The sequence below is a fragment of the Biomphalaria glabrata genome, chromosome 14 (assembly GCF_947242115.1).
Source record: "Biomphalaria glabrata chromosome 14, xgBioGlab47.1, whole genome shotgun sequence".
NCBI classification, from domain to species: Eukaryota; Metazoa; Mollusca; class Gastropoda; family Planorbidae; genus Biomphalaria; species Biomphalaria glabrata.
In genome coordinates this window covers 13,345,099-13,364,341 of record NC_074724.1, presented here as the reverse complement: position 1 = coordinate 13,364,341, position 19,243 = coordinate 13,345,099, and the positions used below count along the sequence as shown (strand labels likewise).

At 36.3% G+C, this 19,243-nt stretch overlaps 1 protein-coding gene across 2 annotated transcripts in view; it reads left to right on the top strand.

Annotated features, from left to right (window-relative positions):
* Positions 1-19,243, top strand: part of LOC106079991 (sushi, von Willebrand factor type A, EGF and pentraxin domain-containing protein 1-like) — an 81,675-nt gene that overhangs the window by 14,557 nt on the left and 47,875 nt on the right. For both annotated transcript variants that reach the window (XM_056011170.1, XM_056011169.1), the window contains exons 4-5: positions 1,828-1,986; positions 13,521-13,679. In XM_056011170.1, coding sequence (XP_055867145.1) covers positions 1,828-1,986; positions 13,521-13,679 — 318 coding nt within the window. The remainder of the gene's footprint in view (positions 1-1,827; positions 1,987-13,520; positions 13,680-19,243) is intronic.

Genomic DNA, 19,243 nt, shown 5'->3' with positions numbered 1-19,243 from the left:
AACCTTCTTTCTCCATTCTTCCCTGTCATTTGCCTTTGATAGAATCTCATTCTGATATTATTTCTGAAAATATTGAAACCTGCTTTTTTACCAGCCTGGGTGGACCACTTTGGGGGTCGATTTATGAGTTTGTGTTTCCACACAAACTATCTTTGTAACCTTGTTAAATATATTGTTGTTGTTTTTCGTTGTTTTTTTTACTTTTACAAAGATATAATGGTATTCATACATTATGAAACAAACTGTCAATGACTTAGCTGCATACAATTTAGCTCTTGAGATATGAGGAGGGAATAGCCCGTCAGGGATTATGGGCACGACATGGCCTAAATTGTGGCAATGTGCCTAAAACCACAAAATATCAAATACTGACAGCAGATACCCTATTTTGATATTGCGTGTCTAATCCGCAGCTCATGTTTCTGAAGGGGATTACTTTAAACACTGAGCTAGGCAGAGTTAATTGATAGCAGTCAGCATGAAAGAGACAGTTTATAAGTAAGAGTTGTTCTTGTAAGCAGTTACTTCATCATTGGCCTCTTTCAGTCGTGAATCGACTATGGTTCATCTCGAACACTTTTTCCGATGGCTGTGGAGCCCTATTTTGGAGAACCACTTCCGTCCACGTATATTATTATTATTATTATAGCTTTTATATAGCGCTACTTTCATGCTTATAGCATGCTCAGAGCGCTTTGGTCCAATCTCATATTGCATGTCAATGTGGCTTTCGCTTTGGTGGTAGAGGAGCTGGGCATTTTCCGTGTGACAGGCTTTTCTTCGAGAGTCGTGGCCCATGTTTTCTCGCTGTCTATAACTTTCTTAGTCATCGTTTCTCTCCAACTAGTGCTATCTATGGCTATGTCACTGTAGAGTTATTATAAAAAGTTAATTGACACTTGTACCAGTTTATAAGTTTTTGCTACATTTGGCAAGTACTTCTATAAAAGAAATATTACTGATTTTTTTTTTGGATAGTGTGTCATATTTCCCATGTGCTGTTATTATATATATTAAACGTATTGTTATGTCTTGGGATTGAACTAAAAAAAAAATACTCACCAATTCTTAGGTGGCTGGTATCTCTCTGATTGCAGAAGTACAATCCAACTACGATCAATCAATATTCCCGGTTAAAAAAATGATGTCACTATCTCCAAATCAAGTTTACATATCCCGGTTCACTAACACAAATTATAGAAATCAATCCTCAATCCTCAGTCAAAATATCCAACAATCATAACTAAAGCTTCTTAACACATTAAAAAAAAATAAAAAAATAGGTCATTTACGCCCAACAGCATAAACAAAAGTAACCTTACTTAGCACGTGGAAAATATGGTTAGTCAGGGGGGAATAGGGTTAGAGCAGCGGTTCTCAACCCTTTAAGCTCGGCGACCCAGTTTTTACAATCCCCCACTCTGCCGCGACCCCCCCCCCCACACACACACAGCAATAGAAGAATAGACAAAAAAAAATCCATATTTTCGATGGTCTTAGGCAAATCTTCATTCAACCCCCAAGGGGGTCGCTATCCACAGGTTGAGAACCACTGGGTTAGAGCATTATTATTTGTGTCAGCCATGTTAAGTGTTATGTTTTCATGAGAGAGAGATAAACGTGCAAGTATTCATCCTGACAATGCCCACATATATCATTTTAAAAGTAATGTCATCCAATGACCATCTAGAATAGCCTGGGGACACGTATTAACTCTTTCTCTCCTAACTGACGATACCAACGTCGATTCCACCTGAATGTGCTAAATAATTAGGGAGAGAAAGAGTTAAGCACATTTGTAATAAAACAGAATACTCTACATTGCAGTTCGCTGTGACAAAGGAGCAGAATATGTGAATCAAACGTGTATAGATTGTCAAGTTGGATTCTACAAAGTAACTGATGGAAAGTTTTATTGTGCAAAATGTCCTGCTGATTATATTACATTAGGAACAGGCTCGACATCTGGCAATGATTGTAATATCCGTAAGATTTCGTGGTCTCTCTATCTTCTGTATGTCTCTCTCTGTCTGTCTATCTCTGTATCTAACTGTCTCTTTTTCTCTCTCTGACATATTCTGTCTGTCTCTCTTTGACTCTCTCTCTATCGTTTCTGTCTCTCTCTCTTATATTCTCTATCTGTCTATCTCTGGCTCTCTCTCTCTCTTATATTCTCTATCTGTCTATCTCTGGCTCTCTCTCTTATATTCTCTGTCTATCTCTGGCTCTCTCTCTTATATTCTCTATCTGTCTATCTCTGGCTCTCTCTCTTATATTCTCTATCTGTCTATCTCTGGCTCTCTCTCTTATATTCTCTATCTGTCTATCTCTGGCTCTCTCTCTTATATTCTCTATCTGTCTATCTCTGGCTCTCTCTCTCTCTTATATTCTCTATCTGTCTATCTCTGGCTCTCTCTCTTATATTCTCTATCTGTCTATCTCTGGCTCTCTCTCTTATATTCTCTATCTGTCTATCTCTGGCTCTCTCTCTTATATTCTCTATCTGTCTATTATCTCTGGCTCTCTCTCTCTTATATTCTCTATCTGTCTATCTCTGTCTCTCTCTCTTATATTCTCTATCTGTCTATCTCTGGCTCTCTCTCTCTCTTATATCTGTCTATCTCTGTCTCTCTCTCTTATATTCTCTATCTGTCTATCTCTGGCTCTCTCTCTTATATTCTCTGTCTATCTCTGGCTCTCTCTCTAATATTCTCTATCTGTCTATCTCTGGCTCTCTCTCTTATATTCTCTATCTGTCTATCTCTAGCTCTCTCTCTTATATTCTCTATCTGTCTATCTCTGGCTCTCTCTCTTATATTCTCTATCTGTCTATCTCTGGCTCTCTCTCTTATATTCTCTATCTGTCTATCTCTGGCTCTCTCTCTTATATTCTCTATCTGTCTATCTCTGGCTCTCTCTCTTATATTCTCTATCTGTCTATCTCTGGCTCTCTCTCTTATATTCTCTATCTGTCTATTATCTCTGGCTCTCTCTCTTATATTCTCTATCTGTCTATCTCTGGCTCTCTCTCTTATATTCTCTATCTGTCTATCTCTGGCTCTCTCTCTCTTATATATCTGTCTATCTCTGTCTCTCTCTCTTATATTCTCTATCTGTCTATCTCTGGCTCTCTCTCTCTTATAATCTCTGTCTATCTATCTTTGTCTCTATCTCCGTCTCTCCCTTTCCCTCTTACTCTCTCTGTCTTTCTCTCTCTCTCTCTCTGCCTGTCTATCTCTGTCTCTCTCTCTCTTCCTCTCTCTGACTATCTGTATTTTCTGTTTCTGTCTCTCTCTATCTCTGTCTTGGTTTCTCTCTATGTCTCTCACTCTCTCTGTCTTTTTCTCTCTCTCTGTCTCTCTCTCTCTCTCTATCTCTGTCTCTCTGTCTAATAATAATAATAATAATAATAATAATAATTATAAACTAAAGGGAGCTAGGTTAAAGCGCTACAACGAAACCACCAAAAGAAAGGAGCATAACGCTTTATTTCAGCACATGAGAAAACAGTTCTTCCGTAAACTAGCTGATAATGGTGTTGACAAAATTCAAACCATTGATAGCACTAAACACGGCTCCTTTACCGACTACTGGGCGGCGCTTTGGTCCGACCCGCTACATTACAATGTGCAGGCTGACTGGATCGAGGAAATCCAAACTAAAAACAACCTAATACCAGAAATGCCTGATGAGGATTTCACAGCTGAGGAAGTCTCAGCAGCTATATCAAAAACCCACAACTGGACTGCTCCTGGACCGGACAATATACACAACTTTTGGCTGAAAAAACTTACAGCCGTACATGCACCACTAACATCAAGTTTTAACGAGCTAATATCAGAACCGTCTTCAATGCTGTTAGAACTCACTGAAAGGCGAACATCTCTCCTCCCCAAAAAAGGGGATCCGAACCAACCATCAAACTATTGCCCTATCACTTGTCTGTCAGTGGTGTATAAACTTTTAACTTCACTTTTAAAAAGTAAAATGTATAAATTTTGTTCTGCCCATAATCTACTAGCAGAGGAACAACAAGGTTGCATTGAAGAGTCGATGGGCTGTAAAGTACAGCTAACTATAGATGGTATTATATTGCATCAAGCTAATAGAAGAAAGAGAAATTTACACATGTGTTACATCGATTACAAAAAAGCTTTCGATTCAGTTCCGCATGATTGGCTATTAAAAACCCTGGATATTCATAGAATCAACCCAAGAATAAAACAACTATTGAAAGTCTGTATGAATAATTGGAAGATAAACCTGCACCTTAATCGTGATAAACTAGGTTCTGTGCACATAAGAAGAGGTATATACCAGGGTGACTCACTATCTCCACTCTGGTTCTGCCTAGCGATTAATCCTCTATCTACATTACTCCAAGACTCTACAAACGGTTTTAGGGTTGACACTAAATGTACAAAATGTGTGTCCCACTTATTATACATGGATGATCTAAAGCTATATGCAGAAACCGAGCAAAAATTACACACCTTAATCAAAACGGTAAAATGCTTTAGTGACGATATCTGTATGTCTTTTGGCCTGGATAAGTGTGGCATCATAAGCATTAAAAAGGGCAAGGCAACGAACACCAACATTGAATTTGAAGGCATCGAGGAATTGAACTCCGCCTCTATTTATAAATATCTTGGAATAAACCAGAATGCCAAGATAAACCATAAGAAATTAAAAGAGGACTTTCTTGGCAAATATAGGCAAAGAGTTAATAAAATGGCAGTAATCTCATCACTGCAATAAACAGCTGGGCCGTCCCAGTGCTCCTTTACACGTTCGGTGTGATCAAATGGACTGACACCGACCTACATGACATTGACAGACTCACTAGAAAATTACTAACCAAGTTTCGATGCCTACACCCCAAGTCCTCCACCATAAGGTTATACCTGCCCAGGAAGGATGGGGGTCGTGGATTGCAGAACATCTTCAAATTGTGTAAGATGCAAGTTTTAAAAATACGATCAAAACTGCTCGCCTCCAGCAACAAAGTAGTTTCCTTCCTACGGAAATACGACTCCGATGCAACCCCTCTGAACCTACACAATGCTGATGTCAATGTCGGTTTGGACGACGTAGGGCATGAGATTCGCCAATGGGAGGAAAAAACACTCCACGGAAAATTTCCGGCTTCATAACATGGGGACAACATCGACAAGGCTGCTTCCTTAACATGGCTCAAAGCAGGTCATCTCTACCCTGAAACAGAAGGCTTTGTTACAGCAATACAGGACAGAGTAATCAGGACAAAAAATTACGAGAAGCATATCCTGAAACTCAATGTTGTCGACAAATGCCGAAAATGTGGAAATGTGGGCGAGTCGATTGAACACATTATGGCAGGATGTCCAGCCCTATCAGAATCGGCCTACCTGGGTCGCCATAACCAAGTTGCAAAGTTAATACACCAACACCTGGCTTTGACGTACAAATTGATCGGTAAGGACACTCCCCCTTATTATAAATACTCTCCGCAAGAGGTTCTCGAGTCTACTGAACATCTGCTGTACTGGGATAGGCCTATTCTGACCGACAAAACGGTAGATTTCAATCGCCCGGATCTGCTGTTCATCGATAAAAAAGAAAAAACCGCTACCATTATCGATATCGCCGTACCACTATCTCATAATTTAAGAAAAACTGAGATAGAAAAACAAAGAAAATATGGGAACCTAGGCTTGGAGATTAAGCGTCCATGGAAATTGTCCAAAATAACAATATACCCCATTGTTATATCAACCGAGGGGATAATAACAACTGACCTCACAGACACCTTCAAGGCCCTTAACATTCCTAGGAACATCTTCGTCCTGCTTCGCTGCTTCAGATCTGCCACGTCACCAGAAAATTCTTCAGTGGAGACTGATAAAGGTCTGCTATGAATTTTGTTTCTCTTTAGCGAAACTCGACCCTGGCAGGCCAGAGAATGACTACTCGTTCATTTCTAACATAATAATAATAAATCTTAGTTGCCTGTCAGATGGCGGTAGTGCTGCAGACCTGCCACATCACCAGAAAATTCCTCAGTGGAAGCTGTTAAAGGGACTACGATGAATTTTGTTTCTCTTTGGCGAAACTCGACCCTAGCAGCGCCAGAGAATGACTACTCGTTCATTTCTAACATAATAATAATAATAACAATAATTATAACAATAATATTAATAATATTATTATTATTATTATTTTGTTACAAACGAACGAGTATTCATTCTCTGGTACTGCCAGGGTCGAGTTTCGCTAAAGAAAAACAAAATTCATAGCAGACCTTTATCAGTCTCCACTGAAGAATTTTCTGGTGACGTGGCAGATCTGAAGCAGCGAAGCAGGACGTTTTGGCGCAGCCGTTTTGGAACAGCCATTTACGCGAGAAGATCGTTTTAACGCAGTCGTTTTTGGCGCATTTTACGTTTTAGCGCGAATTGTTTTCGTGACCTTATTTATGTTTATTATATTATTTACTTAAAAAAGAATGATACATATATGTTGTATGAGTGTTTGTGTTTAGACGAATTTTTCATGTACAGAACAAGAGATATTTCTGTCCGTTATTTTTAGTATTTAAGTTTGTTATCTAATTATTTTTTGACTAATATTACACAAGACTAGGCAGCCGTCCATACTTCACAGTAAGCGTGCATAAAATAGGGAAAGTTATCCTCTTTCGGGGAGAGGGTTATAATGCATTAGTGCATATAGTACAGGCACTACAAAACCACATCTTTCTGCCATAATAACCTAGATCTATTAGAATACAAAAGCGGTGACTCTGAATGTCCCAACCACGTCAAGTTTTTTTTCATTTGACTGCTCCAACTGCCATCTGATTCTCTATGGAATAGTAAAATTCTTTTAATGTCATTTTCTCCCGAGTCATGCAAAAGAAACTTTTCTTTCAGCTCAGGTGAAACTATATAGGTCTGGTATTCTAACGGAATAGTCAAAGTTGACCTACGTTCAGGCTGTGGAGGAGCTCCTTGCTTTCATCTCCTCTCCGCTGAATTACTTTACGCAAAGTGTCTTTCTTGGGCAATTTTGCATGCACTGCTGCTATAGTTCCCTGTAGAGCGCTGTTTATGTTACAACAAGCATGTCAAACACGGCGTTCGGGGGCCGCATGCGGCCCGCGTCCACTTTGCATGCGGTCCGCTTAGCCACCTAAAAGGCGTCCCCGACACATGCACGCTTTCATATATGGGTCTGTTAAATTTAGTAGCACTTTGACTTATCTCCCCTACCCCACCCCGCCAAGATCTGAAAGTTGGTAATTCGTACATATTCCCATATCGACATTTCTATTAGTATATTGTTCTCTAAAAAAAAAAAGAAATATCAATTCGATTTTATTAATTGTAATCGTTTGTCATTTCCCATTTGAATGTAGCCAAACGACAATAGATCAAAATTTATCTTTTCAATGCTATTAGAATTCATTTTTTTTTTGGCAATGTTACATTGAACCCATTTTTTTCGCACTCTCTCTCTCTCGTAAAACAACAACAACAAGAAGATTACACAGAGAGTTTGTGTGATAACACAAACTCAGAGGCGGCCCCCATCAAATTCACCAATAGTTTAATCGTTTAAAGAAAGTTGGTGTTATTTTACATAAAAGCAAACATTGCAACACATCGTCTTTGATAAGACTCTTCTAACTCTTCTAGAATAAGTAGAATAGTGTTAAGTGATCACCTAAGATTAGCATGGAAACCTTACGATACAATGTCGGTGGCACCTAGTGAGTTAGCTTAGGGTGTCATCCCTCCCCATCAACTTTCTTGAAATATGTTCCAATGAATACTATTGCTAGTTTTTTTTTTTTTTTTTTTTTTATTGAGCTAATACAGTGAGCTGATTACCTACTTTTATTGAATTTTTACTCAAATGTAAAATCCCAATATTAATTACATGTATTCAAATGTTTTTGCACATTTTACAATAATATTTAATTAAAATTTTAAACAGACTCAACATCATATGAACAGGTTTCTTTTGTTATACTTTAAATGGTAAAACGTTGTGCAGTATCATTTACACTTCAACTACCATCTAGATGTGTCAAGGCATATTTGGGCATATAAATAAAGATTTTATTATTATCTTTTTCAATGTGTCTACTTTTGACAAGTTATAATTTTCCAACTTGGTTGTCACCCCCAAAATGGTGTCGACTGGTGTGGACCACACCCCACACACACCCTCCATCTAGTGACGCCACTGCTCCAAGATATATCTCAAGATTTTAATATTATCTTTTTCAATGTTATCTTATCTTATCTTATCTTATATAATACAGACGTTACTTCAAAAAAGAAGATGATTACGTCCTACGCGTCATGCATTTAGTCATGCATATTAACCAATGACTTAAATTCTGCCAAGTCACTGGTTTTCCTGGCTAGCTCAGGCAACCCATTCCATGCTCTAATAGCACTAGGAAATAAGGAGTATTTGTACAAATTTGTCCTAGCATATGGGACGAGGAATGTGCCTTTATCTTTGTGTCTTTCAGAGTATTTTATTAAATTTTGTTTTTGTATTTGAAGATTATGGTTCAGTGTTTTATGTATGATTGCTACTTTACTTTTGAGCCTTCTGTCCTGAAGGCTTTCTAAATTTAGTGATTTTACTAAAGGTGTTACTCTAGTCAAATGTGAATATTCGTTTGTTATGAATCTCACTGCTCTATTTTGTGTCTGTTCCAGTTTCTTAATGTTTTCTTGAGTTGAGGGGTCCCAAACGGAGGATGCATATTCTATTATTGGCCTAACCAAGGTTAAGTAACATTTTAGTTTTATGTTCTTATTTGATTTATAGAAATTTCTTTTAATAAATCCTAATGCTTTGTTTGATTTTTTTGTAGTTTCATCAATATGTGGATTCCATGATAGTTTTTCATTTATTATAACACCTAGGTATTTTGCGTTTTTAGTCTGTGATACTGGTTTGCCATGAATAAGATAAGTGGAATTAATTGGTTTTAGTTTTTTTGTTACTCTTAACAACTGACATTTTTCTGGGTGGAAAGACATGCTCCAATTTGATTCCCATTTCTGTAATTCATCTAATTCTCTTTGTAAAATATCTGTGTCTTGTGTTGTTTTTATTGTTCTATATATTATGCAATCGTCTGCAAATAATCTGACTTTTGTTCCTGAACTAATGCAATTTGGTAAATCATTTATGTAAATTAAAAATAGTAGTGGACCCAAGACTGTACCTTGAGGTACACCTGAGTTTACTGTTATCGGTGTTGATTTAGAGCCATTTATTATTACAGTTTGTTCTCTCCCTATCAGAAAGTCTTTAATCCACTGATGCAGTGGACCATTAATGCCGAAATATTTTAATTTTTTAAGCAAACTATGGTGGTGAACTTTGTCAAAAGCCTTAGAAAAATCTAGTAAGATAGCATCTATTTGTTCACTATTATCTAAACCTTTTGAAAAATCATCAATTAGTCCTATTAGTTGTGTTTCACATGATCTATATTTCCTAAAGCCATGTTGGTATGGTGTGAGGACATTATGTTTGTCTAAGTGGTTTATGATGTTGCTACATATTATGTGTTCTAGGATTTTACATGTGATGCTGGTAAGTGATACTGGTCTGTAGTTCCCTGGGTCAGATTTTTCTCCTTTTTTAAATAGGGGGGTGACATTAGCTTCTTTCCAGTCCTTTGGTACTCTGCCCTGGTTAAGTGAAGCCTGAAAGAGTATTTTGAACACTGGGGCTAGCTCATTACTTAGTTCTTTGAGTAATCTAGCTGGAATACCATCAGGTCCAGAAGCTTTATTTGGTTTGGTGTTGGCTAATAGTTTTTGAATTCCATTTTCTTGTACTACTATATCTTCTATGTTGTCTACTTGGTTCAAATTCAGTAATATGTCTTTGTCTCCTGGGGCTGAGAATGCTGATGCAAAGTATTTGTTTAGAATGTTTGCTTTAGTTTCATTATCATTATGTATTATGTTATGTTCATCTTTTAATGGCGCTACGCCTGTTGTTTCCATTTTCTTAGACTTAATGTATGACCATAGGTTTTTGTTGTTATCTTTAGATATTACATTGTTTATGTATTCACTCTGCAGCTGTCTGCTTACTTTTTGGGTTAAGTGTTTAATTTTTATATACTTTTTGTAAACTCTTTCTGCATTAGTTTCTTTAAATTTTCTATAGAGGTTTTCCTTCTGTTTACAAAGCTTCTTTAGTCTATTATTAAACCAGCATTTATTTATTTTGTTTGATGTGTATTTAGTTGGTATATGATTTTCTATTATGCTTTTAAGATGGTTTTTAATGAAATTCCAGAGGTCATCGACTGGTTGGTTAATGTCTTTTTCTAATAAGAATGTTTGTTGAAAGTTTAGTGCAGCTTGGTGTAGTTGTGTTAGGTTACATTTATTCCAGAGTAAGATTTTTCTTTTGGGTTTTGTATTGGCTACTGCTTTTATCTGACTGTGTATTTTTATGATCTCATGGTCTGATAGACCAGGGATAATTTCATAATCAACTACTAATCCAGGTCTGTTGGTTAAGAAGAGATCTAATGTGTTGTTTAATCTAGTTGGCTTTTTAATGATTTGATCTAAACTTAGGTTGTGTAAAGTTTCTATGAAAAGCTCATTTATGTCCTTAAGGTTTTGGTGTTTATCTATGGTTAGTGTTTTCCAATTTATATCAGGTAGGTTGAAATCACCCATAATCCAAAAAACTGCATTTTTATTTGTCTCTTTAAGTGTAGTAATCTGATTACATAGTTCCTGCATGTATTCTAAACTAGAATTTGGTGGTCTGTAAATGCTGCCTGTTTCTAGCTTTGCCAAGTTATAATTTTTCCAACTTGGTTGTCACCCCCAAAGATCCAGAATATAGAATATATATAGAATCAAGATCTAGACAGGATATAGATTTCTTGACTAGTTCTAGATATGATATAGTCTAGATCTAGAATCTAGATCTACAATAGACTAGATCTCTAGATTACTTCTTGATCTAGATCTAGACTTGATCTAGATTCTAGATAGAACTAGAATCTATGATTAAAAACTAGAACTAGAATTCAGAGAAGAACTAGAATTGGAATCCAGGCTAGAACTAGCTTTCTAGACAAGCTCTAGATATAGATCTGGTTTAGATATGGATCTAGACTCTTGATCTAAGCTAGATCTAAATCTAGATCGCGATCTAAAATCTAGACTAGGTCTAGAAAATGTTTGTAAAATGTTTTACATGTTTCGGATGTTCCTTCAAGGTTGAAGATAGTTTACTAGAACTAGAACTAGAATAATCATGTAGAATCTACATAAACTAAACTTCTGATTTAGCACTCTTAAAATCTTTGTCTAATAGATCTAGAACTACAATATAAATTTGAAACAATTTAGATGCAATTTAGATTAGATTTATGCAAAAAAATAATTTTTTGATAACCTATCAATAGACTGAATGCAACATTAAATTTAATAAGGTTACAAAAGACAATTTGTGTGGAAACACAAACTCAAAATCGGCCCCCAAAGTGGTCCACCAAGGCAGGCTTCAATATTTTCAGAAAAAACATACGAATGAAATTTTATCAAAGACAAATGAGAGATAAGAATGGAGAGTTCTTGACCCAACGGTCCAGCAGATCAAAGGATTGGTGAAAGTGAATGTAAAGTTAGATGTGAACCTGGCCTAATTAGTTCCCCTTATAGACCTTGTGGTCTATACGGTACATGATGTAAAGTTCATCTGTTTTTGTGGCATACGGTTAACGAGGGTGTCATGTAGCCAACACAACGACCAACCGCCTTTACTTTTCCCAAACTAATGTCAGGTACCCATTAGGGCTGAGTGGACTCAGAGGCACCCAAATATTTCAAAGTTGAAAATCCCAGTCTTCACCAGGAAACCAAACGCTTTACCGCTCAGCCACCGCGTCTCACCTGGCCTAACTGATGTCTTATAATTGAGCGTATTTTTTTGAAAAGGTTAAAGGCGTTCGGTTTAAAAAAGGTTCACGAAAATGATGTTTATAAAATTACTATTCGTTTTAAATTAGGTCTAACTTATAATGCATACTAATTAGCTTTTTCTTTTTAAAAAACTGCTTGCATAACAGATTTTAAAAATTAGATTTTTTCGATTTCAGAAAAAAAGTAGCCGTTGCATCAGAACTTTGAATGGTCTAAAATATTGTGATGTTGGATTTTCAATATCTTTTCTAGTTTACGAGATCTAAACGGGACCGACGGACAGACGGACAGACATTTCACACAAAACTAATAGCGTCTTTTCCCCTTTCGGGGGCCGCTAAAAATAGTAGATTAGTATATAATAAGATTGCAATATTTATCTAGACGTTTGGAAATCAAAATCTACACTTTAAGTCTAGAAATTGAAATTCTTTATTTCTTTATCTAAAATAGTAACGCGGTTATTAAATCATCGTCAAATTATATCTCGCGCCAAAATGTCCCCTACGCCAAAACAGCTCGCTCAAAAACGGCTGCTCTAAAACGTCACGTACCGATGCAGAAGTACCGCCCATTGACAAACAATTTTGAAACCGAAAGATAATTTTCGCTGCTTTTTGCTGCAGCTAGACTACTGTTCTTATGGGACAACTTTAGGATTTCAATGTTTTATATGTGGTTAAACCAGTTCACCTGATGCATTTTTCTTTCACAGCATCGATGGAAGGAATTTAGCTTTTTGATATTGCTGGAATATAAGGTCCAGAACTCTTGTGCATAAAAGAGTGACGGAAGGACTACAGCTCTGTAGACTTTTGTAGATATGCTGAGTCCTCTCTGTTGCCACACTTGTCCTTGAAGTCTGCCAAAATCAGCCCTGGCACGTGCAACACGAAAGTCTACCTCGTCATCTGGGTTGGCTTTGGCTGATAGGGCACTTCCCAAACAGACAGACTTTTCAACATTTGCTAGATTTTTTTAAATAAACGCTTTTAAAAGCGATTAGGGGTAAAATTCATCCAAAAATCCATTTTCTTTCTTCCCAGCCACTCATTTTTCCAATTGATTCAGTTAAGTGATAGGATCGCAGCGTATTGAGTAGGTTAAAAGCATGAAATAAGGCAAAACAGAACTTGTATAAAATATTTCTAATAGGTCTAGAACTGTTAAAAATTTCATTACATGGGACTGATCTAACCTATTTATACAAGTCTTTTTTCTTGTTTTTTTTTTATACTTCAAAAAATTGAAACGCGCAAATTAAAAATAGTTCCCAGTTTTGTAAACAAACTAGACATTATTTTCCAAAAAATATACACCAACTGTCTAATGTTTAAGAAAATCGTGAGAGCTGTTTACATAAATCAAGTCCACCTAGTCTCGGCCCACCATTTGTCCAGCCAAAAGGTTCCACACCAAAAGTGTCGACTTCAATAGTGGTGTTTTAAAAACTGGTCGGATATATAAATTGCAATTTTTCTCTTTGTGTAAAATACAAATTTTAAAGAAGAACAAATGTTAATTCGCAACAATTAAAATTTTCAGTTTACTGTGGCCCAGGGTATGAAAAAAAGGATGATAAATGCTCTGAATGTGATTTTGGTTCCTACAAAATCGATCAAGGAAACAGTCCGTGTAAAAAGTGCCCTGAAGATAAAACAACACCTGGAAAAGGTTCCAAATCTATGTCTAGCTGTTCTCTTAGTAAGTATGAGATACAAGGCTAAACTTGCTTTTTGTTTTATTAGCTGCCCCCGAAAGGTGTGGTCTGTCTGCCTGTCCGTCCGTCTGTCCGTCCCGGTTTAGATCTCGTAAACTAGAAAAGATAGTGAAAATCCGACATCATAATTTTTTAGACCATTCAAAGTTCTGTTGCAACGGCCAGTGGCGTAACTAAGGGGGGGGAGGGGGGAGAAATTTAAAATCCCCCCGTGCCCCCACCTAGTGGGGGACCCCCAAATGGGTGTCCGAAATTTATTTGTAAATACATAAATTAATATATTTGATTGACAAATAGTGTCAACGGGTGTCATTTTTTTTCAACATTTATGGATTAAAAATTTATCACAAAGACTAAACCTAGATCTAGGTCTATCAGTATGTTGACTTTGTTGACATTTTAAAAATATTTTTTCCCACAGAGATCAAAGTTTTTTTTAAAGTTAGTTTTACATTTTAAACTTTGTTGCCACGAATAAAACTGCATGATATACAGCGAATTCCAGGTATCTTGTTACCTTTACTAATAATAGATCTAAATGGCGAGTATTTTATGGCTACACTAATTAACCTTGAAGCAAAATTTACAGAATCGAGTATAACAGATCCAAAAGTTATTCTTTTTAATGCAAGAATAGTCCATTATTCGGGTTTGGCGTCTTTAATTTCAGAATTAAACTTCACTCTCGAGTTATTACCCCTCTATTAATCTTTCATCAATCCAATGGAAACTCTATTTTTATTTCCATCTAATCCTTTTGCTTTCGCACAAAACACAAACAACAAACAATAACGTAATATCATATAATATTAGCACATCCTTCCTTTTGAAGTTATTATCACACCCTTCCTTTTAAAGTTCTTAAGAGTGATATCTACCATTTGGGGGCCCTATGCAAAACTGATCGCGCGGGGCCTAGTCTGGGTAGGGATGAGCATAATGTCAATATTATTTTTTTTTGAATTAGAAAATAGGCCTACTTTCATCTTTGCAATACATTTTTATCAAATGAAAGCTCGAAATGCCACTTTTTATTTATTGGCACCCCAAAATGTCAATTTCGTCTATTCTTCAGGAGATTTGAATAAATTTAAAAAAAGTTCAGGACTTTATCGTATATTTTGCCTTTTCATGAGATTTCCTGGAGGCCCTGGAAAATCAGGAGGTCACGAAAACCCTGTTATTTTATATACGTTATAATGGTTTAATTTAATAATGTACACTTAGAATTAGCGCGTGTCCTATGAAAGCGCGGGGCCCACTGCGACCGCATAGGCTGCAGTGGCCTAAGGCCGGCCCTGTCTACTAGGAACTTTAACAATTCGTCCACTTCTGGTTGTCTTGACTGGCACAACAAGTTCTCTAGACGTTGGTCTATAACTGTCTGTTTCGTTTGTTCCAACAGTTTGCAGTTCATTGTCTCCATCGGTATCATAGTACCCAGAGATGTCTTCATCGAAACTCTTATTCAAAAAGCGTTGATTTCTTCTGTATGTTTTTCCGTTTGTCTTTATGATGTAAGATCTGGGTGCTGAATGTTTTTTATGACAACTGCTTTCTGCCATGTTTGACCTAGACGAACTCTCCGACAGAATAATCTTTAGGTAGTCTTGCTTTTGCATTGTATTTCACTTTGCTTTTCATCTGTCGTTCGTTGAGTAATGTCTCTGCATTTTCAGCTACCGATGATTTCAATAGTTTGGGATCAGTTCGAATGATTCCCTGAGTCTTCTACTCGTCATCAGTTGTGATGGTGAGTACGGCAATCCACTTATCGGAGTATTTCTATACTCGAGCATAACGAGATATGGATCTTTCCCACTTTTGTATGCTCTGAATCCTTTTGCTTGCGCACAATATATAAACAACCAACAATGACGTAGTACCATATAATATTAGGAAAGAATCTTCTTCATGCAGTGGGAAATTAAGAATTTTTTGCTTATCTTGAATTCTGGTCAAAGCTCTTGCTCCCAATTAATATAGTTCGGAAGAAGCTACAAAAGTCTGGACTGCATATATGGAAAGCTGCTAAAGAAATTAGTACCCTTTCATGCTTTCTGCAAAATGATGAGAAACTGACAAAAACCCAATCCATCAAAAAAGCAAAAGAAGGTAGTGAATACTATGGATTCACTGTAATCCCTGTGGGAAGCGTGGTCGAGAGGCTAAGTGCGCTTGAACTTAGCTTGTCTTGGCTACCTACAAGGGGACTCGAGGTTCGACACCCGACTCGGGCAGAGTTGCGTTTACTGAGCGCCTCAAGGCAGAACGGAAAACCAAAGCGCTCTGAGCATGCTATAAGCATGAAAGTAACGCTATATAAAAGCTATAGAAGAAAAGACTTGATGGGAAGTTGAGTTTTAATGTAGGACTGTCAATAGAACTGCAATTCAAACATGTTGCGACAGAAGTGCTGGACAGATTTCATATGGAGATGAAGACACAAGAAAGGCTTATCATGGCTTTAATGTCAGTGAAGTCACAAATACTAGAAAGAATCGATGTAGTTGATGTTATAGATGTCTTTGATGCACAGAATGCACGACGTGAAGCGATATCAATTGAGATTTGTCACTTGTGCATTATTTAACTAATAAACAAAGCTTTTATTCATTAAAAGAGTCTTGATTACTTTTTGTTAAGTTTACTGATATACTGAACCAATTTGATTTGGGGCTTATATATTTTTGCGTACATTATTCCATGTCATATGTCGAATGTCAAAATGCAAGGGGCCCCCAAAGAGGTCAATCCCCCCGGGCCCCCAAATCCCTAGTTACGCCCCTGGCAACGGCTACTTTTTTCTTTTCTGAAAGTGAAAAATTTAATTTTTTAAATCAATTATGCAGGCAGTTTTTTTTTTAAAAGTACACCATTTTTACAACTATTCACTATTAGTAACCTACACTGGAGTCTAATTTAGTAAGGGACATTATTACTTACCAAATTTGAAACACATTTATGCAAACACTTTTATATTTTTGTAAAGAAAAATGTTACAGCAATATTGCTAAGTTTAGTAAATTCTGTCAATACTAACTTTAAATAAAAAAAATTGTTTAATATGCATATAAGTGGATCATAATTTAAAACAATTAATAAGTAGTTTATTTATATTATTGGGTGAACTTCAACCTGAGGGCCGCTCTTAGATTATCCTACTAAATGTTAAAGCAGTAGTGGGCATCATTTTACTATCGAGGGTCGCATTACTAAAAATGGGAACTGGGGGACGCATATATATATATACTTACAATAAGCTAGCTAACTGTGTATAATTTCTTTTAATTCACATTTATACTGTGTTATCTATTTTCATTTCATTTTTTTTTTACACTCACTATTGATGAATTACAACAAAATTTAGCTAATTATTGAAATAATTTTAAGAACAATTTTTCAATTACCCTTTTACATCACAACATTTCACCACAAATTTAAAGTTGTACTTACTGTGAAGTATTTAACTGTTTACTGTCACGGAACTAGTTGTTGTTCTTTTTCCTTGTCACTGCTGTCAAATTACCTTTAATTACTTTTCTAATACTTATTACATTTCTCAAAAAAAAATAGCTTGTTTACAAATGAATGTTGTTTAAAATAATGTCAAAGTTTAGTAGCAAAGTTTTTAAAGTGCTGAAATACAACTTCTGGCTCCCATGAAACTCTCGCGGAAGAACTGACTGGAACTTTTCTTTGAGGTCATATTTTGCTTTGATGTCCTCTAGAGCTGAATCAGCGTCTGCACTAAATGGTGAGCTGAAAGTATTAAAACTGGTTCCAGGGTTTTGACGTCTTAAAATTTACTTTCGAATTCCACAATCATGGAATACTAATAAGTTTTGAACTTTTCAACCTTTTCACTAGAAATTGTATCACCTTTTAGAAAATGAAAAATACAAAACCTGTTTTCACTTGCTGGCTACGAGAAACGGGATAGCTTTGTTTGAAGCAATTTAACATGCACATAAATTTCATGTGCAAACAACATTGCAACGCTTCCGATGATAAACATGAAGTATGTCTTCCAACTGTCCATTAGAAAAATTAGTAACAAAGTCACTGTCCTTCAAGGAACATAATTTCTTCTTTGAGATCCTATATTCTTCTCAATGTCTTGCCCATGCTAGGCTAGCGGATACTACTGTGTTAGTGAACATCGGAATGTTTTTTTTCCAATCTTCAAGTACTTTTCGGAACTGCCAGTCAGGGCGGCCTGAGATAATTGGAGACCCTGGGCGAATTGAATTTGATAACTCCAAATAAAATAAAAAAAAAAAAACAAACACAAAATTGGTCCTCGAAGTGGTCCACCCAGACAGGCTTCAATATTTTCAGAAAGAACATCCGAATGAAATTATATCAAAGACAAATGACAGATAAGAATGGAGAAAGAAGGTTTGTCAGATCTTGTGTAGTGCCTCAATGGTCTAGCAGATCCAAGGATAGGTGAAAGTGAATGTAAAGTTAGATGTGAATCTGGCCTAACTGGTTCCCCTTTCAGACCTTGTGGTCTATAGGGTAAATGATGTAAAGTTCATCTGTTTTTGTGGCTTATGGTTAACGAGGGTGTCATAAGCTGTCACAACTACGAAACGCCTTTACTTTTCCCCAACTAATATCAGGTACCCATTAGAACTGGCTGGACTAAGAGGCGCCCAAAGATTCCGAAGTTGAAAATCCCAGGCCCCCCGGTTCGGAAGCCAAGCGCTTTACCGCTCAGCCACCTCGAATCCCCTGGCCTAACTGATGTTTTATATTTGATCTAATTGTTTTAAAAAGGATCAATCTCTTATTCGAATCCTCAAGAAAAAAACAACTACATATTACTCGTAGTGGAATAAATATTAACAAGAAAATGCAGTTTACAAGATTATTATTAGTTTTAAATAATATCTAACTTATAATGTATACTAAATAGATTTTTTCTCTTAAAAAAATAATAAACATTTGTTTGTGTGTAAATATAGTACTTAGTATAACAGAACTTACATAACTTAAAAATAGAAATATAAAAACAAAAAAATTTTGACAAAAAATCTACAACTGTTTGCATAAATGTTTTAAAAATATGGAAAAAGCTCGTCCCCCCTAATAAAGAGCCTCAAGTGTTTGAGTGTTTAATAGTTAATAGTTGTAAAAGTGAAAAGTGGTGTATTTTTATGTACAAACTGCTTGCATAAGTGATTTAAAAAAATAGAGTTTTCGCTTTCAGAAAAGAACAAGAAAAAGTAGCCATTGCATCAGAACTTTGAATGGTCTAAAATATTGTGATGTCGGATTTTCACTATCTTTTCTAGTTTACGAGATCTAAGCGGGACGGACGGACAGACAGACAGACATTTCACACAAAACTAATAGTGTATTTTCCCTTTTCGGGGGCCGCTAAAAATGAACAACAAAAAAACTAATTTATTTAAATCCTAGTGTACTTCATCAAGAACAATATCCTCTCTTCACCATTAAGTGCAGAAGCTAATTCAGCTTCAGACGAAATACCTCCATGCCAAGTAAAGACCTTCCACGGGAGTTTTACGGGTGCCAG